Source organism: Clarias gariepinus, chromosome 17, assembly GCF_024256425.1.
Source record: "Clarias gariepinus isolate MV-2021 ecotype Netherlands chromosome 17, CGAR_prim_01v2, whole genome shotgun sequence".
Taxonomy (NCBI): domain Eukaryota; kingdom Metazoa; phylum Chordata; class Actinopteri; order Siluriformes; family Clariidae; genus Clarias; species Clarias gariepinus.
In genome coordinates this window covers 18,861,130-18,888,474 of record NC_071116.1, presented here as the reverse complement: position 1 = coordinate 18,888,474, position 27,345 = coordinate 18,861,130, and the positions used below count along the sequence as shown (strand labels likewise).

Genomic DNA, 27,345 nt, shown 5'->3' with positions numbered 1-27,345 from the left:
CACACAGAGAACATGCACATTTCATGCGCACAGACCAGAGGCGGGAACCGAACACTCGACGACTTTAAATTTGAAAAAAAAAAAAAATTTCAACTATGAGTGACAAAATAAGAAAAACATTTATTAGCAAATTATGGTGGAAAATAAGGTCAATCTGGTCAATAACAAAATTTCCCTTTGTTGGCAATGACAGAGGTCAAACATTTTCTGTAAGTCTTTACAAGGTTTTCACACACTGTTGCTGGTATTTTGGCCCCTAGGTTTTCACTCAAAATCTCCCGATACATGGCCCCGTTCATTCTTTCCCTTACACGGATTAGTCGTCCTGGTCCCTTTGCAGAAAAACAGCCCCAAAGCATGATGTTTTCACCCCCATGCTTCACAGTAGATATGGTGTTCTTTGAATGCAACTCAGCATTCTCAATCCTTAGTTTTTACCAAAAAGTTCTATTTTGGTTTCATGTGACCATATGACATTCTCCCAATCCACTTCTGGATCATCCAAATGCTCTCTAGCAAACATCAGAAGGGCCTGGACATGTACTGGCTTAAGCAGGGGGACACGTCTGGCACTGCAGGATTTGAGTCCCTGGAGGCGCAGTGTGTTACTGATGGTAGCCTTTGTTACTTTGGTCCCAGCTCTCTGCAGGTCATTCACTAGGTCCCCCCGTGTGGTTCTGGGATTTTTGCTCAAAGTTCTTGTAATTATTGTGACCCCACGGGGTGAGATCTTGCGTGGAGCCCCAGATTAAGGGGGATTATCAGTAGTATGGTATACAGGTGTCTTTTATACTGATAACGAGTTCAGACAGATGCCATTAATACAGGTAACGAGTGGAGGACTCTTGAAGAACTTACAGGTCTGTGAGAGCCAGAAATCTTACTTGTTTGTAGGTGACCAAATACTTATTTTACAGAGGAATTTACAAATTAATTAATAAAAAATCCTACAATGTGATTTTTGTCTTTTATAGTTAAGGTATACCTACGATGACAATTACAGGCCTCTCTCATCTTTTTTCATTTTATTTAATTTTTTTTATAAATTTAGTCCTGTCCAATTCTTTTTCCCCGATTTTCTCCCCAATCTAGTCGTGGCCAATTACTCCCCGTCACTAGGGGGCCCCCACACCCATCAAGGCTACTACAACCACTCAGTCGGAAGGACGAAAGCTATCCCGTGTTTCCTCCGAACCACGTGACGCGAGCTGACCGCATCTTTTCGAACTGCTCGCTCACGCACCATTAGGGGCGGAGTAACACACTCGGAGGAAAGCGCTAGCCGCTCCTTCCGTGTGCGCAAGCTCACAGACGCCCCTGTAGAGCCGTGATTAATGTGGGAGCACAAGTACCTCTCATCCCTCCCCCCTGAGAGAGCTCGGCCAATCAGCTCTCTCTGTGCCTCCGGCTGTGAGAGGAAAACAGCATCACCCGGGGTTCGAACCAGCGATCTCCGGATGATAGGGCGAGCGCTTTACCACTGCGCCACTCTGGGCCTTCTCGCGCATCTTTTTAAGTGGGAGAACTTGCACAATTGGTGGCTGACTAAATCCTTTTTTGCCCCACTGTATGTTCTGTTAAACCAGATGTTATGCACTTTGGAAGCAGTGCATACACCATATTACAATGCAGTACTGGAACTGGAACTAAGATGCATCTCACTAATGATTCTGAAAACAAACAAACAAACAAAAAAACAGAAAACTGATTTTATAACTGTAAGTGATGTGTGACATGAGAACGGATGTTAATCGGCATAAATGCTTCAAATAAAGGTTAAAATAAAGTTGTTTTATGATTGTATTTGCTATTTGTGCTTTGGTCATTTATTCATTCATTCAATATTATCTCCTCATCGTTTCATCAAAGTCTTTCTAACTTTGCAAAACAACACTGTCCCAACCTTGTTCTGACACTGGAAATCATCACAGTGTCGTTCCAACTACATAATAACGTCATCCAACGTTAAGGTTCTTACTGGGATAACTATAATTTCCATTAGAAACATTGATACATCTTCAGTAATCAGTAAGCATTTAGCCTGATGCAGGAATACATCTCGACCATTGCTGGGCATCACTCACATACATTTCCATATCCATTCATACTTGGGACAATTTAGACAAACCATGAGTAACCAATTAACCTTCCAAAAAACACAGAAAGTAGCTGAAGCTCTGAATTGCACTGGAACAGTGAGGCAGCAACATCAGCCACAGTCTCACCATGACACTTCTTCAAGAAGTGCTCGATTCAAAGATCTTACGTTACCAACAGTGCCTTAAAATATAGATTCAATTTGGAAAATATATATTTATACATCTAGGGGACACTCTTGATAGGGTGTCAACGCATCACAGGGCACAAGCACACACACACTCACGATAAGGCAATTTGGAAACTCCAATCTGTTAAATGATCTTGTGTAAGATCTTTTGGTTTTGTGCTGGATTACACAAAGGAAGCCCACTAAGTACGGGGAAAACATGCAAACTTCATGCACACAAACCGTTTGAAAGATTCAAACCTAATGGAGTGACATGACCAGGCTAACCATTACGCCACGGTACTGCCTAAAATCTATTAATAATCCCTTAAGAAATCAATTTAAACATGGGTTTGATGTCCAACTAAAATGTATTGCAGTTAAGGTACACTGTATATACTACATTTTTGAATCTAATATATAGTATATAGTATACATCATCTAGCCAGTTCAAATCATGAGTAAATCTTATGACACATTTTTATGCTACATGCTATCAACAGGTCACATAATGCTAGATATGCCACTTACTGGCCATACTAACCAGTGTCCAGAAGAGGTAAATGGTGAAGAGAGCTACAGTGAGAGCGATCAGGCCAACAGCTTCCAGTCTGCTGGAGAAGTGAAGATGATCCACAGCTCCCCGAAGACACAGCCAGCCTGAGATGGTGGCTAATGGCGTGATGAGCAGGAAACACACCATGTCGCCGAACAGCGTGCGCTTCTCCTGACGCAGCCCTGGGTTACGGAGCCACTGCACGCGGGCAGAAATGTTTTATTTAAGACAGCTTGTTTAGAAATATGCATCACTAACAAACATAAAAATCTCAGCTTCAAGTTGTCGAATTCCCCATTAATTTTATTAATAACTTGACATTTTCTCTATAAGAAAACAAAATGAGAGGGATATTGTTAATATGGACAGCATCCTCTATAAATAGAGAAGTTTACACTCAACACGACTGATGCAATAGTAAACTTCAAGGCTTTGCAAAGAAAGAGGAAGAAGCAAATATAACACTGATACACATTTAAATGTGAGAAATGATGTTTGTGGTGTTTGATGCATGCAGATCGTAACAGTCACATTATCATTTAAAATTAGCATAATTCTTTGCAAGAGCCACACTGGCTAAGACAAACAGCCATTTACTCACTCACTCATCCTCTATACTGCTTCCTGTATTCAGAGTCGCGGGGACCTGGAGCTTATCCCAGGGGGCTTAGGGCACGAGGCAGGGTACACCCTGGACAGGGTGCCAATCCATCGCAGGGCACACACATACACACACTGCAGGCAATTTGGGAATGCCAATTAGCCTAACCTGCATATCTTATGCAGGAAACCGGAGTACCCAGAGGAAACCCACCAAACACAAGGAGAACATGGAAACTCCATGCACACAAAGACGGGAATCGAGCCTGGCCAGGAATCGAACCCGGACCCTTGAAGTGCAACGTGACAGTGCTAACCACTACACCACCGTGCCGCCAATAGCCTTTTAACATTTCATAAACCATAGATTTCTTGCTGAGATATGTGCAAACGATTCCCGCAGCTGGAAAATGATTCATGTACTTTTGTAAAAATAAATAAATAAATAAAATAAAACAAAAAAAGTAAAATTAAGCATTTATGCAAAATGCTGCTGCGGGTTGCCTTCTGTCACAGTGGGTGTAATTAAGTGCATGCGAATATGCAGAGACTAGGAAGCAGATGCTTAACAAATAGGCCGAGCAGAGCCGTGCTGCATTGCAATTATGCATTCTGGTAACCTGACACAGACACGCAGCAGGGAGAAGCTAGCGAGCCTGTGTTATTAGCCCTGTGCCTCTCGTTTAAGCTCTGCCCGCTAGACAATTCATCTTATTCCGCATAAATGGAAATGGGGACTTAATGAGCACATTACGCGTTCAGATTCAGAAAGCTTTTATCTTAGCTTTGGGATCTTTAACACTAGGAAGTTAATCAGCATATTAGGCTTCTCATTACTCTGGAAATTTGTCTGTGGGAGGCTCGATCATTTACAGATTTCAGGAAGTGTGGGCTGGTTGGCTTGGCTGATTCAGAAGTGCTATCGAATTTGAATAGATTATTTAATCAAATTAATCATTAGCGAAGTCCGGGATTATCCATGAATCCGCAATGAGGAAATAGTTTTGTTGGTTTTGACTTCAAGGTATACTATCTCCCTTTCCCTGTCTGCACGCAACCATCACATTCCATCTGTGCAATTCAAAGCCTCTAGTCTCTCTCACACCCAACAAAGACATACATTCATCCTCTCTTTCTTTCATGCCTCAGTCACAGACAGACAGACGATACAAACTGCAACTAGTGAAATACATTGTTGTGTAAAAGAGCTGGTGTTTCTCCCTTTTCATATCCCCAGTCGCATTTATTTTCACAGCCAAATGAGAAACAGTGTCATCTTGTTAACCACAAGGCTACAAGGTCTGCGCAGTGGTGCGAGTATCGCTAAAGCAAGTGTACCTCGAGGAGAGGTCGTGCCTTGCGCTGCACGCTGAACTGGAAATGGCAGAGCTCACAGAAGCTGGTGCTAGAGGCCGAGAGCCAGTGCTCCAAGCAGCTGCGGTGGATGGTCCCCAGCGTCCCTGCGCACTCGCACGGGGACAGCAGCTCCTCCTGTCCCCCTCCGTCATGGCAGATCCTACACATGGGTCTCTCCACTAGAGCACTGAAGGCAGAATAAATGCGGATGCTTTAAACATCAGGTCTGTCTTCCAAATATTAATACAATACAACAATTTGATAGTGTTAATGCAATTGATACGCATTGTGTTACATTAAGTTGTGCACTTTACACAACAGCGCTGCTGAGTGATTCATTCTGATTAGACGAAATGTATTGATTCATTTTCCATAACCACAGCTCTGACAGTATTCCTGTCTGTAATTTAAATCCTGATTCTATGGTAGCAACTCTTTTACAGCAACCTGAATGTTAGACATGCTGCATCATCATTCAAGGGCAACGATAAATGAGTAAAGATGTTGGCAATTCGCAATTAAAGGCAAATGTGTCTTTATATTGTGCAACGTTGTAGATTTCATGAAGACATTTACAGTACGAGTATCGGTGCTTTGTAAGTCTCCCGGGATAAGTGTTTTGATGAACAATACAGCAGCGCTTTCTGGTTTCTCAGTAACATGAATAGTTACACTTCATCAATCTTGTTAACTTCGAGAGAAAAATTAAAGATTGGTGGGAAAACACCCATAGCGTAAGCGATAACAGGAACTAACTTATCGAATGTATGTATTACTGTGAAATAGTGCATGTCCACTCTAAAAAAACATAATTTCCAGAAAAATCTACAAAAAGTTAACAACTGCACGGTGTGCAATTAATGGAAAATAATCAATTTTGCAGCTTTTATCACACTGTTGATTATTTTCCTACAGGAGAACATGTTTTATTTTTTTATAGTTGAATACCACCTTATGATTTAAAAAAACATCTATGGCACTTCTATAACATAATACAGTATTTTAAAATCAATATTCATTACAAATACATACATTCAATACATGTTCTAGTAACTGTTGTGGTTTCCACAACTAATAGCATTTTTATCACCTTATTATCACAAATGCTCAATCATTACACCTGCATACTGAAAAAGTTATATGTAGAAGTTGTTTGAATTGTTTGTGCTCAAACTGAAAAACAGCCAATTCTGGTCACTGGTTGATCGAATTATGATCTCTATTGTATTATAATTGCAATAAAAACTTTTTACATGCATCACCACGCAAAAGAAACGTGATTCATTATTGAAACTTCATGATTTTTTCCCATATCTCTAATGTGTACTTTAAAATTGTACTCAAATTTTGATCTTTGAAAACATTAGAATATTCTCTTCATCGTTTATATCCTATTGAAATTCAGGGTTTTTCAGAAACACAAGGCATTTTCTTGGTCTCATATCTATTTTTGATGTGTGATTTTTAATCATTTTCACCAACAAAGCATAAATCAAATGTAATTGTTATGGTACTGGCATGATATGTGATATTTTCCGTACATATTACTGTAACTACTGTGAACACATCATAATGAGCGTGAAGAATGACTAATATTCCAACACTTTACATAGTTACATAGATAGACACAAGGACATGCCGTACGAGTGACTGTGACCTGACAGCAGTGTGCCAGTCTGGTCTTAAGGCACAGGTTTGCAAAACATTTTTTTCAATCATCAACACTGACCCTTCTCAGCTGTGGCAGCTGAGGCAGCTGAGGCTGGCAGAGGGCACTGGTGTGTTTGGGGAGGAGCCATGGAAGGATATCTGTGCCTGGACTTTGATGCACATGCTAGGGATGTGCATAACAAAGCGGCTGTCAGACCTGTTAATCGAAGATCTAAATTTAGAGCTCATTTATTGTGCTCATGTGGTCAGATATCTCTGGACTCTGACAGCATTTGCGAGTTGCTTTAAGATAAAGCTTCCAAAAAAGATGAGCTTTTTAACATACTGTTCATTCATGTCATTAAACACAAAATGCCAACATGCTGCTGTTTCATCACTTTTATCTCCAAACACGAAAGAAACACTGAACTGCAATTGTTGTCTTTTGATATTTGCAAATTGCACGTTAACAAATTCAAATAACCTAATCTAAATGTGTTATCTATTATGTGTTCTAAACAGATATAAATACAGCTTACAAAAAAGCTAGACTATATGTTTTTGTAGCTTAAAGGTTTTAAAGTAAAGACAAAACACTTTACTTGGGTTTGACAAGAGGTGTGCAAGGATTGCAATGTTCCTACTAAAGCAATAAAAAAAAAATCCTTTTATTATATATCTTTTTGCATTTTGCACAAATTTCCAGTGTTACAGGTCCCTGTCCATACCTCTGTTTGGCTAATACTGCACTGTTCATTAGTTGTCCATCCTTTGCTGCCATGTGTTTCCAATACTGTGCCTCCTCAGTCACTAGATTTGTCTCAGAGTCCATAGCTTTTCCTGGAAGGGCGGGTTCACAGAAGTCTGAGCCCTCCATTGGAGCAAGCTCATGGCCCGTAGAGCTTCTGAGAGGTGTAGTATCCGAATGGTCCATTAACACCTCGGGAAAGTGGCTGCTGCAGCCCGTCGTCATGGCAGCAGACAGATGATGCTGGTGTGGTTATAGAGCGTTTCCCATCTGACTGAAATATAAGACAAAAGAAGGCCTTCAAATTATATTTGGTTAATGCCTTTTATTTGTGTGAATACATTTACAGGTTAAAACATTGATCTACAACTTAAGTAAGAGAGATTTAAAAAAGACGTTTTAAATTAAGCACCAGTAAATTGTAGCATTAAATTTACAGTAAATATACCAGATAGTATTTTGTTTAAGCATAAATTAGATATTATTAGTATAAAAATGTTTCTACAGTGGAACCTTGGATTACGAGCAGAATTCATGCTGGAAGCAGGCTCGTATTTCAAAACACTCGTAACCAAATCGAATTTTCCCATAAGAAATAATAGAAACGCAAATTATTCATTCCACAGCCCCCCAAAAAACCCATAAAAATAATTAACTAAAAATATAAATTAAAAATAAAACAAATCAACTTGCACTTTACCTTTAAAAAAAGTTAAAATAAATCCTGATAAGTGCTTCCGATTGTGCGCGCAGGCGCTGTGTGTGTGCGTGTGTGTGAGAGAAGCTAAAGTAAGGAGCCCCTCCCCTCTCCGCTTCTCGTCTTAAACAGTTACGCTTCCTCCACTCTTTTCACACGCACGTGCACACACACAACTGAAACACTGTTTTATCTGAAAAATAATCAAAAAATGACACTTAATTGAGCAACACACTAACGGAATCACTGCTGTAAAGTAAAAATAAAACAAATTAGCCTGCACTTTACCATCGAAAAGAATCGTGACAGAGCAGTGTTTCTGCATAAAGCAGAGAGATAAAGTGTGTGTCTGTGTCTGTGTGTCTGTGAAGGTGAAAGTAGGCGGGGCCAGTGCGTGTGTGTGTGTGGCATGGTGTCCAATGACGCGCGCACACACAGACACAAAGAGCAGGCTGATACACTGAGAGAGAAAATGGATCTTTAACCTCTCTAATGAGACTTGCTTTTGCTTTACACGCGCGCTGTACACACACGCATACAGACACACAAAAAAATATATGTTTTACGCACACACGTGGTCACAGTGTTATAGTAAACAGTACACGCGTTGCACGGATGTTGATTATACCGGAGAGTACCCACAATTGCGGCAGGGAAACAAGAAGCGCATGTGTGATACAGGATACTCAGTACTCGTAAACCAAGACTTGTTCGTTTTCAAGTCTAAATTTATTTAAAATTTATTTTTTATTTCACAATCTGCTCAGTTACTGGGATTTTCACGCACAACAATTTTTAGGGTTTAAAAAGAATTGTGTGAAAAGGGAAAAACATCCAGTATGCGGCAGTCCTGTGGGCGAAAATGCCTTGTTGATGCTAGAGGTCAGAGGAGAATGGGCCGACTGATTCAAGCTGATAGAAGAGCAACTTTGACTGAAATAACCACTCGTTACAACCGAGGCATGCAGCAAAGCATTTGTGAAGCCACAACACACACAACCTTGAGGCGGATGGACTACAACAGCAGAAGACCCCATCGGGTACCACTCATCTCCACTACAAATAGGAAAAGAGGCTACAATTTGCATGAGCTCACCAAAATTAGACTGTTGAAGACTGGACAAATGTTGCCTGGTCTGATGAGTCTCGATTTCTGTTGAAACATTCAAATTGTAAAGTCAGAATTTGGCGTAAACAGAATGAGAACATAGATTTATCTTGCCTTGTTACCACTGTGCAGGCTGGTGGTGGTGGTGTTATGGTGTGGGGGATGTTTTCTTGGCACACTTTAGGCCCCTTAGTGCCAATTAGGCATCGTTTAAATGCCACAGGCTACCTGAGCATTGTTTCTGACCGTGTCCATCCCTTTATGACCACCATGTACCCATCCTCTGATGGCTACTTCCAGCAGGATAATGCACCATGTCACAAAGCTCAAATCATTTCAAATTGGTTTCTTGAACATGACAATGAGTTCACTGTACTAAAATGGCCCCCACAGTCACCAGATCTCAACCCAATAGAGCATCTTTGGGATGTGGTGGAACGGGAGCTTCGTGCCCTGGATGTGCATCCCACAAATCTCCATCAACTGCAAGATGCTATCCTATCAATATGGGCCAACATTTCTAAAGAATGCTTTTAGCACCTTGTTCAATCAGTGCCACGTAGAATTAAGGCAGTTCTGAAGGCGAAAGGGGGTCAAACACCGTATTAGTATGGTGTTCCTAATAATCCTTTAGGTGAGTGTATACTTGAACTGTCATTTATTACCAGTGATGTATTCATACACAACATGTTTTTGGACAGTGGGAGGAGATCAGAGTACCCAGGGGAAACACACTATGTTTGGGGAAACCATGCTACTCTACGCACAAAAAGATTCTAACCCCCAGCCATGGGTTTGCAAGGCGATAGTGCTAACCACTAAGCCGCATTAAACATCCCACAAATAAGGAAAGTATATTTGCATTTATCTGTCAGGTAGTTTTATCAAAAACATTTTTTTAATGATTGTCTATGCAAACTGAAACTGATGTCTAAATATTTGTAATAAATTGCATGGTAAAAGAAGTTTCAAAACTCATACTACAGTTTATTAGCGCCAGCCTACTCTACCTTTATGACTCAGCAGTGAACAAAGCTGCACGTTAGATCTAAAAAATCATCAAGATAATAGTATGACAGGGACAAGGGTTTTATTTTGTCAATGCAAGCAGAAATCTTACATGAAAAAAAAAACAGTTGGTTCGTCAACTCATAAGCAGGCATTTACCAATAAATTTTTTTCAAGAAAAATAAATACTTTATGATGTAACCTCCTTGCTTTTTCGATACACTTTGCAGATCTCTCAACAAGCTTTTGTATTTCCTCATATAAAAATGCTTTAGGCTGAGCTGCGAGCCACAAATGCACGCTAAACTCGCCATGCACGCTCTCTTCACTTCTTCGACAGAAGTGAATCTTTGTCTAGGGCTGCTTTCAGGGGACACCTCAATGTTTTTGTAGAGTGTCGTAAGTGTGGTCAGAAGTGTGCGGACATGCATGGTCATGCAAAGTCACAACGCCCTTCGATCACAAGTGTGGTATACATCTTTGATTCACTGCTGTTGCAAATGAACTCATGTAACATGTTCACACCTGCCACAACGCTGACTTGAATGGAAAGCGCTGATAAGACAGCGCGGCCACCAGAAGTTTTAATATAGCGGGGATCATTTTTGACTCACTTGAGACAAATGAGCTCATTACGAGGATGTTTGGCAATATTTATTTATCAACTCAAAACTTTAATTATTGACAAACTCTACATAAATTCCTTTTGACCTTTGAATTATGACCTTTATTATATTGCCTTCTTTTTTGCGATTGCACAGGTACATATTATGATTTAAATTTTTATGTGATTAATTGGGCAGCCTGGCGGCACGGTGGTGTAGTGGTTAGCACTGTCGCCTTTCACCTCCAGGCTCAATTCCTGTCTTTGTGTGCATGGAGTTTGCATGTTCTCCCCGTGCTTGGTGGGTTTCCTCCGGTTACTCCGGTTTCCTCCCACAATCCAAAGATACGCATGTTAGCCTAATTGGTGTTCCCAAATTGACCGTAGTGTGTGAATGTGTGTATGTGTGTGTGCCCTGCGATGGATTGGCACCCCTGCCTCATGCCCTAAGTCTCCTGGGATAGGCTCCAGGCCCCCCTGTATCCCTGAATACAGGATAAAGCAGTATAGACGATGAGTGAGTGAGGGTAATTGGGCAGCACCCATATACAGTATAATCAGTATTTAAGAGTTCAACAGTGGCTTCAAGTAGTTTTTGGATATTGATTTACAACGTAAACAATCACTAGTTCTTGAACACATAAGGAACGCACAAATAAAGCACAAACCTTTCTCTCTTAAAAGAATACATACATCTAGGTATCTAGGTTCACTACCTTGTGCAAGAATAGTTACAGAACAATCCATAGCAAAAATAAGTACACATTTGTTCAGTGAACGATTTTTTCTCAAAAGAAGTAAATGGAGGAGTGTATCTTTCATGACGTGACATACTACTGCAACTGAAAGTCAACTCGGGGAATTACAAATCTGAGTTTCTTTACTGAGCGACATTAAATCAACACAAGGCCTGCATACAGCATCGGAAAAAAAACAAAGTAAAACTTCTTACCGTATACTGTATATACAAGCATTAGCTTTAAATAAAACAATAAAATAATACAGACATATTCATAAATATCTGAGTAAGCCGCCTAGCGTGTTGTTCACAAATCTTAAACATGGAGGCGTCCAGTTTTGAAAATTGTGTTAACTGAATTCATTAAGAAAATCACCTATCATCTATCACAATGTGCACCAAACCAAATATCCTGTTTTGGTACACATATGTGTATTGATTTAGAATACACCCCAGAATCACATACAAACACTCACACACACACTCATTCAAACTTAGGAGCAAATTAGAGCCGCTAATCCACCTAGTGACATTTCTGGACGGTGGGAAGAAATTAGAGAACCTGACGGAAACCTACACGGACCTGAAGAGAGCATTTAAAACCCCTGGCAGTAACAAGACCTCCAGAGTGAACCCAAGAGCATGGAACGATGATGTTGCATGAGGCTGTGTTGGTAATGCCTACAGCTGAAGTGTTGAAGACGGCTACTGTAGAATTAAAATCACCACAACACTGGACAATCTTTACTTAATACTATACGAGTACTGACAAACAAATACAGTCATTCACAAATGATAAAAAAAGAGCATTATACAGTTCAGCAACATGTCCCCAAACAGTATACAAGTGAATCAGGAAACACAACTTTGTAGTGCTATCCAGTGCACTAACAATTACTCCATTGTGTCCTTCATCGCTCACAGAGGGCAAAAGACATCTCCATTAATTTGCCAAGGCCGTGAGACAGAATGAGCTCACCAGTTAGAGAGAGAGCAGCTTTGTTGCAAGCTCACATCACACTACAGAGGGTCAACACAAACCCTGTGCTTTGCTCCTATTCTCCCTACACCAAGGGAACAGATGTGAGTGCACAGCACAGTGCGATCTTTCAAGCCCGCGAAGAAGTCCCAGTTCATTTCCAATGATGACACGACAGCGTGCCAAGACAAGGTGCCTTTTAATAATTTACCGTAACTAAAGGCTTGCGAAATGCCCCGGACGAACTGGGCGTTGGTAAAAATAACAGCGTCTGAGCTACACGAAGTGAAAGCATTGCGAGGACAGGAAAGAGCTGTCTTTCATTTGTGCATGAGTGTACAAATAGTAGGTGGGGTCTTCCTGACAAACCAGTGGACAAGGAAAGGTGTTTTCCTGCAGCGTGTTTACAATAGTAGGTGTACATGCCAGCAATCCAGTTTTTATACAGTATGTATTGAGAACACAGTGTTTGTCAGTGTGCTGCAGGTGTCGTGTATAGGCAAATCTCTTTCCTCTGCAAGATAGGGTTCATTTGGCACACAATCAAAATAAGCTGATATTAAGAAGTGAGTGAAAAGATGCCAATGCCAGTAGCATGAACTGAAATTGAAAGTAAGACAAATGTTTAGGTCAATCCGGGACTTTTGATTATGCAGAATAACAAAACACAGTTATGAGAGTAAAAACCACCTTTATTTCCCTGTACATCCCCTGCACTTATCCCAGTGTTCCACTCGCGCTTCGACACCATCAAGATGTAAAGTTCTCAATAAGCCGGAACCTTGAGCTGATTGCCTGCTTTAAATCGTTTGCACCATTAAATGTTTTACTGCGGCGAAGAGTCTGATCACCGGACTGTATTCTGTATTCAGTTTTATGCCAAGACATTTTACCCAAGTCCCAGTTTGCCTTGAACACCCAATGTGTTTTATAATGTTTAAAATACATTTAAAAAAAAAAAAATTCTTAGAAAATAATATTTTTTAAAAACTGTAATGTGCACAGGCTCAGGTTGGTTTCTTTACTTCAGACTGTCTAGATATTTTTCTAGGCTAGAAACTGGCTCCACCTTGGGCTGGGCAAACTTATGATATTTATACTGACTTTGATTCGGGTGCAGGTGATCACAATTTGGCCAAATTCTTTAAATATTAGCCCACTTGGAACATTTCAAGTTATTGTGAAAAATAATATACTGTACATTTATGTGATGTTGCAGGTATAGTATTATATCTTATTAAATGTATGGTTGTGGAGATATTAAATACACGTATCATATTCTCTATAGTTTTGCGGTAGGTTGTTAGTAAACTGAAACATTAAAATATATATAACTTCTTGTAGAAAATTATTGTGATACAATGATGTGCTTTTCTTAGCATGCAAACAGAAAGGTTATTTCATTATTTAATTTTGATTGCAATGTGGGCTAAAAATTTAAAACAAACTCTGCAAAAATTAAAAAATGGATACTGGCCAAGAACAGACAAAAAAAAAGTTATGAGTTATGAGAAAAGAACAGAAGAGAAGAGAGAAATACATGTAAAAAGCCAAAGTACGAAGAAGTGACGAGACCACATGAAATACTGTAGCTGCAGCTGCTCTCTGCCTTCTAACAGGGTGACTACAGACAGAAACTTTGAAAAACCACAAGAGCAAGGCATGCTGCTTTAAGATCACTACAAGGAGCATTGAGGAAGCTGTCCTTAAGCTATGTTAATGAGATCTGCAGTATCTCTAGCATATCAGCATGATAAATGAATAGTAATTGTAGTGCCTGTATAGTAGCTTATGTTGTTGACAGGGGCAGCAGAATACACACTGACACATACTGCTGACTGAACATGCTTCATGATTTCACAAATTCTAAACCAGACTTTAATACTATATTAAGTAATCTGCAAAAGTCACAACTTAATCTGCATTGTTTTTTTTTTTTGTTTTTTTTGGTATACCACCAATTTGTAATTCACCCAGAAAACACGCATTCACTAAATGCACTGTTGAAAAAAGATAAAAGAATTTAGTTATAGTAATTATAAGAAAACCAAAAAAATAAGCTTGGTTATAAAAGATTTCATGTCAACGTCATCACATAAAACCTACATCTATTCAAACCGATATGAAAATGACTGACAAACATCTTTCAGTTTCAGTGAAATATACTGAGAGAATGTGGGAAGAATGTGTGCTTCAGATAAGATGCTTAGCTGACTATGATAAACAGGGAGAAACGCTATGGTCTTGAACTATTCCACAGACATATACATATATATACACACACACACACACCCACTAAGTACTTTCACACCCACATACGTAAAAGCTGACAGTGCAGAACGAGCCACTTTAGCACTGCAGAGCGGTTTGACCTTCTGTACGCGAATCCATTTACAGTATAATCGTTCATTGATGCCTCTGGTGTACTTAGAAGGCTATAGATTTTTCGCAAAATACTAATTCATTTTCTTCAAATTCTTTTGACGATGTTAATTCAACATGAGAAAGTTCATAGAAGCCAAGACACAAAGAAGAGAAAGAACACTACTAGTGATGGATATAACACATGCCTCGCAATTTTATAATGCAAATCCGAATCCTGACAATGCCATAGACATGTGAGTCCAAGACAGAAAAATTGCCTGTTGTCTCCTGGAGGAATGACGTTATGCTTGTTCCTGTCAATCAGGGTGATATTAACCAATTATGGATATCTGTGAGCGTGTGTAAGTGGAAAAGGGCAGATACCATTTTCATGTGAGTGTGCAGCTGCCCTGTCACGTAGCATGCGCAAGCAGTTTCAAAATATAAGATGGCTTCACGTATCTGGGAGGAAGCACATGTGAGCCGTCACCCTCTCTAACTGATAGCTGTAGTGTGATAGGAGACAGCTAGCTGGTGGTTAGGAATTTGCAAACTAATGAACTGGTATGTGGACCTAAGTGGGTGACATGGACAACTTTTCCAACTTGGGCTCTTAACTGTGACATTAGTATTATAATAAATTAGTATTCTCTTAATAAATCTGTGAGTTTTTATTGCGTGTAGCCAAACGTTTCTTAAAATAACAACATACCCAAGACTATACTCACACTTACCAGTTAAGATCATTAATGCTCTATCAGTCTACTCAGCAAAAAAAACAAAGGTAAAGACTTTGCAGGTTGAATCGAAAAAGATGCACGTTTAATCACTGATTTGTCACGTAACTAATAGTGACACAACAACAAGGACTGCAGCAGCGCGTGTCTGAGTGAGAGTTAGAAGTGCTGTCACTGTGTGAACTGCATCTACTGTCATGGCCTGAAGTGTTGTTGCAGTGCCAGAGCTGCGTGCCTGTCACAGCTGTGAAACTCCTGAGGGCCAGCTGGTCACACAGAGCTGATCCACACTGACACCAAGCCTCTCTCTTTCATCTATGGGCCTGGTGTCAGCCTTTAGCAGCATTGCAGATCTTGTAAAAGGCTGACATGCAAAGGAATGTGCTACTTTATATGCATATATTACATATACGTACAACAAATACAACAAGACCCAAGATTATGCATGAGACCTTTTAAGATTAATAATACTTTTGGGTTTTTAGCTACTAATTACCAAAGATTTGGCCTCCATGATTCAGACGTCTAAAATATTCATAATTTTTCACCATTTTCATAGGTTAAATAACTCAGGGATAGAGCAGTTTTGCTCAGTCACGGATCGCACACAGGATTAAAGAACTTTGTGCAATTTGGAGCGACGTCCAAGCCTTTGCCGAGAAGTATCATCCGAACAAAATTTTAGGATAATTGTGCAGCGCAGAAAAAAAAAAAATATCAATGGATAGATTTTTAGTGAAAACTGCACGTACAAACTGGCAACCAAGGTACAAAAAAAAAGAGAGAAAACCCTTGAAGGAGAATTCCCCAGTGTTATTATAGAAGGGGACTCTCCTTCCAAACACTAACCTCCTCCCCACCCATCTTCCTCCCCTCCATTCCTTCAAAGCAGCGAGTCTCCCAAACAAATGCATCCGTGAACAGTACAGTATATGTATATGCAAAAATGAAGTGTTCGCTCTCTCCTGTGCAGTTTTAAAAAATATATTTCTTACTGTATTATTTTTGCATAATTCATACTTTGTTTTATATTTTGTGATATTAACAAAATAAACCAACAGTTAAATATAGTTCATGGTAATCAGAAACAAATTAATTCTATTTACATGTATTTCTTTGGAAATAGACCAAATCGCTCTACGACCAAATTGGGTTATGAACAGGAACGAATTACATTCGTGAACCGAGGTTTCACTGTAAAATTTAGTATTATTCAAAGTTCATTTTCTATCATAATTTAATTAAAAAGAGAACTCTCATATATTCTAGATTTATCATATGTATATGTATATTTAAGTGAAATATTTTAGCACATTCAAATCAAAAGTCCAGTCTCTCAAAATATTATTATTCATTTCCAGTTTGAGCAAACTACTACTCATTAAATATAACTAGCATCTATCTTTCAGTACACACATGGGAAACACTGCTGACTTGACAGCTCTCAAAAAGAGAATCATCAACACCAAAGAAAGCGAGCCACAGAAAGTGCTACATGGAAGAAGATTCACAGAAAGTTCACTAAAAGCTGAGTCAAGAATTTCACAAGGTGAGGCTGGAGTCAGTGCATCATGAGCCACTGGACCGTTGCTTAGTGGTTCCTTCTTGGAAACCCAGATTTTGAAGGAAGTGTAGTGAGGCACATAATTTACCACGAAGATGAGAAACACTGGACTGAACAATACAGATGAGCTAAAGGCTGCTAACAGCCTTCCTCTCTGGTCTTTTATAACATCTCAGCAGCGCTACAGGCTGATCACCTCCATGCCATGCCACACTGATGCAATAATTTGTTCTAAAGTAGACCTGACAAAATACAGAGAGTGTAAACAAACATAGTTTATTAACATTTCTGTAATGTAAATCCTTTATGATACATTTTTAATAGATACTGTAAAATTTAGCAATTTAATTTATGAGCTGTAATCATTGAAATTAAAACAAAAAAATGCTTGAATCTAGTATATATATATATATATATATATATATATATATATATGATTCGCTTTGTAAATAACATTAGGAAAGAAAATTTGTTTTATGATGTTCTAATTTTGTGAGATGAATTGACTGTATATTTCTGTTGGACGTATGTCATTTCTAGGTAATGATTTGTATGAAGAACCTTACTAGCAAGAGGAAGTTGTGTGCTGACAGGAAATTCATTCCTTTTATGGTCAGCTCAAATCACTTCCTTTCACCAAATAACATTTTTAAGTGTATAGATTTTGTGCCATTGTTTTGATGTTCAACTGGATAACAAAATGTTCCTTTTAGTGGTTATTTTTAAGTGGCCAATTAGTCTAGTGAGCAATCGAGACTGAAATCACTCCGTAATTTCACTTATACGCAAGTCTATTAACATAAAGCAGTACTGCAGGAGTGACGTCTTTCTCAAAGCTTGGTGATTATATGAACATATTTGATTCTATATTTAATGGTAGACAGTGGAACAAAAAAATAAGCTTTTCCCCTTTGAACATGAAATTTTTTTTTTCAGTTCATTTATTAGAATAAAGAAATTCCAATTTTTATAATGGCTGGATATAAATCAATATGTACAGTATATAGAGAAAGACTGAAATATAGATCTGTGTGGGTCCATCTATTGTATCTAATTCTGGTTGATTTAACACAAGATCTCCATCTTACAGTACATTCCTGGGTCCTTACTAGTGTGGGAAAGGGAGCGGACAGGCTTAAAAATAGCAGCACCCCCACCCTGAGACAACCCTTTTCCACAACCCCACCACATCTAATAACTTCAGCCCAGCTCTCAGCGCTGCTCTTAGGACCCTCCTTTTCAGCAAATTAGCCATAACTGCTACCCGAAAGCATTGGATGTTTCAAAGTCTGGTGAACACCAGACCAATATTTGGAAGGGTTTCTACATCTTTACTATTTTCTCTTATGTTCATAAAAATTAAGATGTTTCAGAACTCTGTTAAAGAATGTATGGAACACGAAAGTGGGCCAGAAAACCTGCTCAACAACTGTAAAAAGCTGTTTTACATTTAAAAGTCTAAAAAGTATTCCTAACGAGGCATTGCAAGCACATTACTCAGCCACCTTCGTTACTCTCGGTTTCGCCCAGAATGCTTTACTTAAAGTTCCAACAAACAGGCTGAATACTTCTCTGTGCCATTTTAAATAAAAACTACTTATGTAAAATATAATGCATTAACCTTTACTTGATGGGATGGATTATTCTCTCTCCCCCTCTCCCTCTCTCACACACACACAAACACACATTTTATTCAAGTGTGTCCAAACCTTTGAATAGTAATGTATTTTCAAGTCCTTTTTTCATCTCATGTTGCTAGGCCTTAAGCATAAAATGATTAATTGCACAGTAATTCTGCAGAAAAATTATCTATAGAAACCAAAATGAAAGACATGATATGCAACGGTTTCCTGCCAACTGATACTCAAAGTCAGATGTCACACAATTACTACGGTACTTTTTATATTTGAAGATGGATTCCCTATTTTTATACATTATTTTTTTCACATTGTTTTAAAACAAGTCCAGACATGCCTTTATCAGGTACCCTAACACAACACTGGTGCAATAATACCTGTAATCTGTGCTTGTGGTAAATACTGGCCCTCTACGGTAACAAGCTTGCAGTTAAGATTAGTTGGTATGAGCTGCGGTGTGCCAGCTGTTCTGGTATGGTTCATCTGTAGTATTTACACAAATATTGTATAAATATAGAGGCAGTGATCGACAAGCAATGCTACTCTAAACCCCACAGCATGTTGGGCGTTCTGGATGCCAGTCCATTGAATCTTTTATGCTTTTCCGGTATCCATGTATCACTTTTATCAATAATTATAGCAAAATAGTAAATACTATAAATATACAACTATAATAAAACATATAATACAACTGCACAATTAAAGTGAAGATTTAGGGTCTTGTGTCTACAACATGCTATTTGCAAATATGAATGAGAATGCACAGACATGGATTTATCAGAGGCACTATGACATGTGGACTTTAATAAATAAACCAAAGCAGACATGATGTGTAAATTAATTTATATCTCATTCTGTGATTATTTTCAAAATAATGATGATATTTTCACTCCCATAAAACAACAGCTGCTGTTTTAAAAGCATATCAATCCAAAATATTATTTTGGATATTCTTAGGAAACGTCTGCATATTTGTAGGCTATCTAACACTCATCTACAGTAGTTAGTAGCTGGCTGTGATGAGTCATTCAGAGCATGATGTTGAAGATTAAATAATAATAATATTAATAATAATAAGAAGAATAAGATAATTATGAGAATAGAAACTAATATAATACAATAAAAAACTACTGTCATTGTTTTATGTTTAAGAGCAGAAAACATAGATTTTTCTGAAGACGCTATATGGTCAAAAGTTTGTGCATCACACCCATGTGTGGTTCTTCCTCAAACTGTATAAAATGTCTTTGTATGATTTAGTAGTCCAACCAAAGGGGCTAAAACAAACACTTTCCAACATGACCAATAGGGGTCTATTAAGACATTTTGCCAAGATCAGGGATGAAGTGGTGATCAAGTGTCCTGCACAGTGCCCTGACTTCCTCCCCAGGCCTTTTCATCCAAAACAAGTGCATGACCTCAGTAACGCTCTTGTGGCTAAATGAGCAAACTGCCACAGCCATTATGCAACAGGCAGTGGAACGCTTCCCTAAAAGAGTGGAGGTTGTTATGACAGCAGATGTGCACTATTTGTGAAAGGGATGTTCAAAAAACACATGTTGGCCTAACAGTGTCCCAAACCTTTGACCATATAGTGTACTTATAATGTCTAACAATCATTGGATTATAGGAAATTATAGGAAGCATTTGAACAATTTTAGCATTCATATTATCTTTCTTTTTTTAAGACACCTTACCATCCCTAAATCGGATCAGTTTAATTGCTGCCAGCAGCAGGGACTTGTATGCACAAATGCATTTAATTACTGAAGCAATTCCCAGAACGAAGAGGAAATTCAAAGAGTTTGAAGGACAAGGTTAGATGCAATTCAAACGGTTATAATTTTCAAACAAATACACAAATATTTGTACATTTATTCCTTTTACAGCTTACAGAATATACTGTACTTCTGTATAATTTAACGGCAAGGCCGTTACATATTATACCACCATGGATGTGCACAAGACAGGGCTAAAAAAAAAATGTAAAAGTTACATGCAAAGTTAAGCCCCTCCTACACAGTAGCAAGCAAACCTGACATTGACATTCGCATTATGATGACTTATAATCAACTATTATCACATAAATCTCAGCTAAATTGCTAGTTGGCAAACATACCACAAGCTGATATGGAGATTAGATGCTTACTACTGCCCCGTATAATTATATAACATATTAATACATTATTGTTTACAGTTATAACCCAAATGTTCCATGGTATTCATTCATAGAGATGTGAGATACAAGTAGAATCAGATGCTTGGCTTTTAGAAGATGCAGTGACAGTGAAGAGTAAAGTCTCAGTGCTATACATATACAGTAGCTTTTGCTGTCTATAGTGTATAAATAATTGCGGAACCATTGTTCATCTATTCATTCATCTTCCATACTACTTATAATGTACAGGGTCGCAGGTGGCCTGGAGTCTATTTCAGGAGACTTTGGGCACAAGGCGAGATACACCCTGGACAGTGGGAGGAACCAATCTTTGGATTGGGATGGAAGAAACCCAGAGTACACGGAGGAAACCCACCAAGCACTGAGAGAACATGCAAACTCCACGACAGGTTGGAGTTTGGATGCAGGTGCGGGTTTCACTGTGGAAATCTTTTAAACTCAGATTAATAGTTTGCAGTGTCACTCCCCATGTGCAAAATTATATTGTTGCTTGCTATTACTGAATTAATTTATAGAGAAAGAAATCTGCAAAAACTATCAGTGTGCAGCTTTTTACATTATTTCATTAATATTTCTTTTTTTTTTTAATTGAGGGCCATTTGCAAATAAAAAATGTATTTGTGTTTAGTTAAATGACAATATTTTACACAATTTAGGTACATGCTGACATCTAAACTTGGAGGATGGCCTTTTATATATAAAATAATCTAACTGTTTAGGATAGAGCTACTGTCCCTAAAAACGTCTCAGTTTTGTGTGTCCCTATCAGTGGCATTAACGGTATGCTGAGAGTAAAAAAGCTTACCGTATAATTGTTCGCAAGCTAACTATTTTATATGTTATACCGTGTATTATAACTGTAAGGCAATACCAAGCTGTTTCTTTTTATTTAGTTTAGGAAAATTTACCTTTATGATAATCTTTTACAACATTTTTAGAATGTTCTATAAGCCATTGACCCTGCTACCTTCTTCAATACGCTGGTTTGTCTCATTTGCTTTTCAATATTTATAGTTTGTAAAATTTTGTTTGCACTACTGAGACATGTCTCTTAAAGAACAGATGATTTTTCTTGCATCAGACTCTGAATGGTACTGTGGTACATGCTGCTCCTATTGCTTTTGTGTACGGCTCTTTTCAGCCACTGCGATCAATCTGTCCATGACACATCAGTGCGTACCAACACATCACTTTCACAGCAACTCTATGATTATGTATGACTAGCTGCTTGCAAAGGAGCTCGGGTCTAACCAATAGGAGAAAACAGCCTGGAAAGAACATTCAGCCTGCCTATTCAAGCAGTCAAAGTATGGTTGTGGGATGTGTTTGTGTATTCTCTCTCGCTCTTTCACAGGAAATGTGTTCAATCAAAAAGAAAAAGAGGAAGATACACCCTGTAGGATGAGTAACCACTTGAAAACCAGTATTGTACAACAGCAAATTCAAGTATTTCTCAATCACTTTTCTAGGTCCAGAAGTAGAATTACCCACTTAAAGAAATCACAGAATATTAATTATTAAATACAATTATTTTTAAATAGTAATTTTACATGGCTGCACATGGATTACACAATCTAACACAGGAAAATTGTGGAATATGATTTACCCTCAACGTGGCAACCTAATACTTTATGTTTCATGTTATAATGTAAGAAACTGTGCTTTAAGAATATTGAAAGATGTCGGTTTGTTAACAGGAGGGATGGCTGTGATGTCTGGAAAGACTTTTAAATGTACAATAATGAAAATTTTTAGATGTTTAATATAATTTTAGTAATATAAAAAGGTCTAGCGTCAGTAATCCTTATATTGCTGCATTTCAAACTAGGTTATACCAACATCTGTCAACTTAGTTTACAGGCAAAAGTACCCATATGCAAATGTACTCAAAATCAGATCTGTATTGATGCAATATTGCAAGATTTCGTGAGTGAGATCTACAAATCCTTAAATACCTTTTAAGTTCCTGTACTGATTATGGGTCAAAATGAATGCATTTTTATGATATACTGAACTGCTAAGAAAAAACATGATAAGACATCAATGATTGTTGTAATATTTTGATGTGTGGAGACAAGTGGGTGGCTATGAAAATAGTTGTGTGGGAGCTAACAAAAAATTTCCAACAAGTTGCAGCTATAGTACGGAACCGTACATGTAAAATGATAAACTTATCAAATTAGGCGCAACGCAGAAACTAAACATGAATTGCAAAGGTCATTATAAAAGTGCAGCCTTCAGCTAATTTTTTGTTCAAATGTCAGATTTCTAAAACTTAGGAATCTGTGATTCTAACATTCATAAATTTAGTGTTTCATACTATTGCTTTCGATGGAAAATTAACTTATTTTAAATAAAAATTCATGAGAACAACAATACAAGAGTACATCACATAGCTGTTAAACAGAGCATTTCCACTTAAATTCCTGTCATTGTTATTACAATGGTAATATTGTTATATTCCATTACACTCAATCATATATAATTCAGGGACACTACAGTATGTGTATTACGCATGTTTACATTATAACAGCAAGAAAGGCCTATGGAAATTGTAATACTGAAACTGATACCTTTGATATTAGATGTTACTCAGTGTTTATAAGTGCCTTAGAAGGACTGTTTCCATTTACATTGACTGTTTTTTTAAGTTCCTCATAGCAAGAAAGCAAGACAATACATATTTTAAAAACAACAGGTATCACAACCACCTGAATGCTGGTATCCTGACAAGCATTTTCTCTAATAAAACTTTTTCATTTAAATTACTTTGGATGAAAGAGGATAGGTTTAATTTTATATGCTAGGTTTTAAACTCTAGTCTTTTGATTATATGATTAAAACATTAATTGCACTGCGTAGCTCTAAAGAGAAAAAAAAATCACATTTTGAAAAATTCCCGATAAACAAATAAAACAGAAAAACAGATAAAGTTTTATTGATACGCTAAACATTTGACTTATTCTGACAGTATAGGTTTTTACACTTCAGAATTCATCCTTTTATTTCTATCAGTAATCACAACATCAGTAAACACCTGTAATCCAGTTTGATTGGCAGCCATACACTCCCATGTCGTAACACTTATGATACAGAACATACCACAGGGAGGCACCAACATGTTTGAAAATTAATGCAGTATGTTTTGTATCATAAGTCCTTCCTTACCATCTCCTTGTCTTCTCATTACTAGAGTACAAGTTATTGGTTTTATCTGTCCAAAGAATCCTGCATCAGGACTGGGCAGGGTTTTAAGGTGTTTTCTAGCATATCTAATCTGTCCTTTCTGTTCCTGAGTGTTACCAGTTGCTTGCTTCTTGAGATAAACCTTCAGTAGTAACATTCTCAAAGGCGTCTCTTGGTTGTAGATAATGATAAGCCTTCCTCTGCCTTAGTGTTCTTGGCTGGGCTAGATGATGTGAAGATTTTTTTTTTCACCAAGGACATAATTCTGCAATCATCCACTTTAATTGTCTTACATAATCTTTCAAGCCTTTTGGCTTTGCTGACCAATGCATTCCTTCTTGTTAAATTCAAGCTGAAAGACTGAACTCCAATCTATTGTGGTGGTGTACAAAGAACAAATTGTAAAAACTGTATCATAAATGACAAGGATGCATTTCTAACACAAGTAGTGAAGTAATCCAGGTTGAACGTTGTACATGTTTCCGCCAAGTTAGGCAATATCTGAGTTGCAGAAAGTACTCATCATCCATAGCAGTTTTCTGGAATTAATGCTGCAGCCACGTCTTTCACAAGAGTTTCACATAAATTCATGCAAAGTGGGCATGTTTTAACATGATTTGGGTAATTAGAATTTATAGAATGTCAGTTTCACTTGTGGTTTCCTAACTAGTGTATGCTTGAGGCTGTGCATATAGGGCACTAGTTCCCTGGTGCTCAGTAACTGAATGAGGAAATGAGGAAATATCCAAGCAGCTGAGAGCAGCAGCCGCAGAAATGCACGAGCTTCCTGAACAAATGGGGCATACCAAGGGCAATTAAAATGCAATATTGATGAAGTGTTATTATAAATATAGAAAGAGTGCTGCACAGTTTGGTGCGCATTGGCTCAAGTTAAATTCTGGATTCGAGGTGGAAACCTTTCCCGCCCTTTTAAAATATATACTTATATATTTTTAAAATGATAAACAGCGTATTTATGGCTCTCTATGGTAAGTTGGCATAACGTTTAGCTAAGTCGTTGCCTTTATAACTCGCATTTAATGAAATCCTTCTGATTGGTCTTCTTTTCTTTAATTATTCTTTGATTAAGTTCCATAACCCGTGCACTCCGGTGAATATCTTTCATCCTGACAATTTAAACAATCATCCAAGTGATGGTTTTATAACTTACCGTAATAACTGCTCAACGCATTTAAGTCCTCAGTGATGACAGTGCTGTCCTGAAACTGAAAGATAAAGCAGAATAGACTTCTCACTGTGCAGCCGCTGACGGCTCGCGCTCCAGCTCAGCTGTTCAGTGCACGCCTGTGCTGACGCTTAGGCATTTCATATGACGGCTTCACAGCCAATCACATGCCTCCTAGCACAAACACGGTAGCCAATGAGAGCGCGTTGGGAAGAGACAGGGCGCTCGTCTGCGTGCGCGTGTGCGCGCGTGTTTGTGGAAGGCCTGCGGGATCTTTTTATTAACGTTGCCTTCAGGTTTCTCCAGATAATTAATTATTATTGTTGTGGGACATTTAAGTTAAAAACCCATGCACAGAATTATACTGAAATTAAAATGATCTCAAAACATCTGATCTACCACCCCCATGTATCTCCCCATGCTTGGTGGGTTTCCTCCCACATTCCAAAGATTATTTGTAGTGTTTTTATGCACCCTGTCCAGGGTGTACCCCGCCTTGTGCCCAAAGTCTCCTGGGATAGGCTCCTAGCCCCTGAGACTTAACAGGATGAGCGTTATAGAAGATGAATGAATAATCTACCCTGCTACCTCTAATCCGCATGGTGCACTCAAGCAATTCCCAACCAGTGTTTGCATGTGCAAGGTATACAGGGATGAACACGTGTATATGTGTGTAAAGTTAAACTCAAATAAGAATGTGTGCTGTTGTACTTGTGTGAAATATATATTTAAATGTAATATATGAGACTTATATATGAAACAAATTTACACTATACAGGCAAATGTTTGCGGACACTTGACCATCACACCCATATTTCGTTCTTCCCCTAACTGTGATCATAAAGTTTGAAGTACACAATTGTAGAGAATGTCTATGTATGATGTAGAATTTCCCTTTACTGAAGCTGAGAGACCCAAACCTGTTCCGGAAGAACAATGTCCCAATGCACAAAGTGAGGTTTATAAAGAAATGGTTTGCTAAGGCTGGAATTGAAAAAAATAAAAATAAAATAAATAAAAAATCTGCAAAGAGACCTGACCTCAACTCCACTCCTCTGGAATGGAAAACTGGTAACTGGAACCACGACTGTACCGCAGGTCTCTTTACCCACCATCAGTGCCTGAGCAAATCCCCTCAGACATGCTCCTAAAGCTAGTGAAAAGCTTTACCAGTGGAGAAGAGGCTGTTACAGTAGAAAAAGAGGAACACATCTGGAATGGGATCGTCAACAATGGTCAGGTTTTGAACATGGCATGCTCATTTAAAATTTCAGTGACATTCTTCTGTTTGCTTTGCTGTATTATGCAGATGTAATGATAAGTGGCCAATCTTTTTCAGGCTTTCAGTTTTAAAATTTCAACTGGACCTACCAGCATGCAATCCAAAACATAGTCCCAGATGCAAAATAAACAGAAACGGTGCACAAATGTAAGACAGGTTTAACATGTTAACAGGTCTGTGTTTGACATATAAACACAATTGTTTGATCCTATGATTCAGTACCTACTTGGAAAACAATGTGAAACTGTTAAGCTAAGCTGGCAAACATGAGAAGTGTGTACAGAATATTTAGAAGGTTAATAACTTTCTTTTTACTGCTCCTGTCAAGGGGTTGCCACATCAGACCATCTGATCCATGCACACAACTTGGTACAGGATGCCCTTCCCATTTTTCGGGGCTTGGGACCGGCACTGCATGATCTGAAACTTAAATCAACAACCTAGAGCCTTAGTCACCTGAGCCACCATTTCCCCAATAATAAGGAGATTAATAATGTATATTATTGTGGGTATGGACCCATTTTAACCACAGTGGCCTTCCATTACGCCTCCTACTGGTTCATTGAACCAGCACCTCCATTAGCTTCACAACTTACCACAACCAATTGTTAAAAGATTTTCCAGGTAGGTACTGTTAAAAATCATTGCACAAAGATTCTTTGAAAAACATATGGGGTATCAGGTCAAGAAATATATATGCTTTAGAGACAAGTGAAATTACAAATACAAAAATATAAATATGAAAAATTACGGAAGATTTAAGTTTTCAACGATGTAGTGTGGTCCAAAAATTTGAGAGCACACTGAAACTCCTGGAGTTTTTTATTTTTCTTTTAAAATACAAAATAAGCATGTATTATTGTAAAAATATTTTAGCATGTTGAGGTCATTATTTAAGT

At 38.2% G+C, this 27,345-nt stretch overlaps 1 protein-coding gene across 1 annotated transcript in view; it reads right to left on the bottom strand.

Moving 5' to 3' along the window:
* LOC128545624 (E3 ubiquitin-protein ligase MARCHF3-like) overlaps window positions 1-25,272 on the bottom strand; it is a 31,232-nt gene extending 5,960 nt beyond the window's left edge. Inside the window, exons 1-4 of the mRNA XM_053516094.1 lie at window positions 25,150-25,272; window positions 7,157-7,450; window positions 4,761-4,965; window positions 2,811-3,020 (exon numbers count right to left, since the gene is read on the bottom strand). Of these exons, the coding sequence (XP_053372069.1) occupies window positions 2,811-3,020; window positions 4,761-4,965; window positions 7,157-7,401 (660 nt within the window). The 5' untranslated portion in view covers window positions 7,402-7,450; window positions 25,150-25,272. The remainder of the gene's footprint in view (window positions 1-2,810; window positions 3,021-4,760; window positions 4,966-7,156; window positions 7,451-25,149) is intronic.
* Between the last annotated feature and the right edge of the window lie 2,073 nt (window positions 25,273-27,345).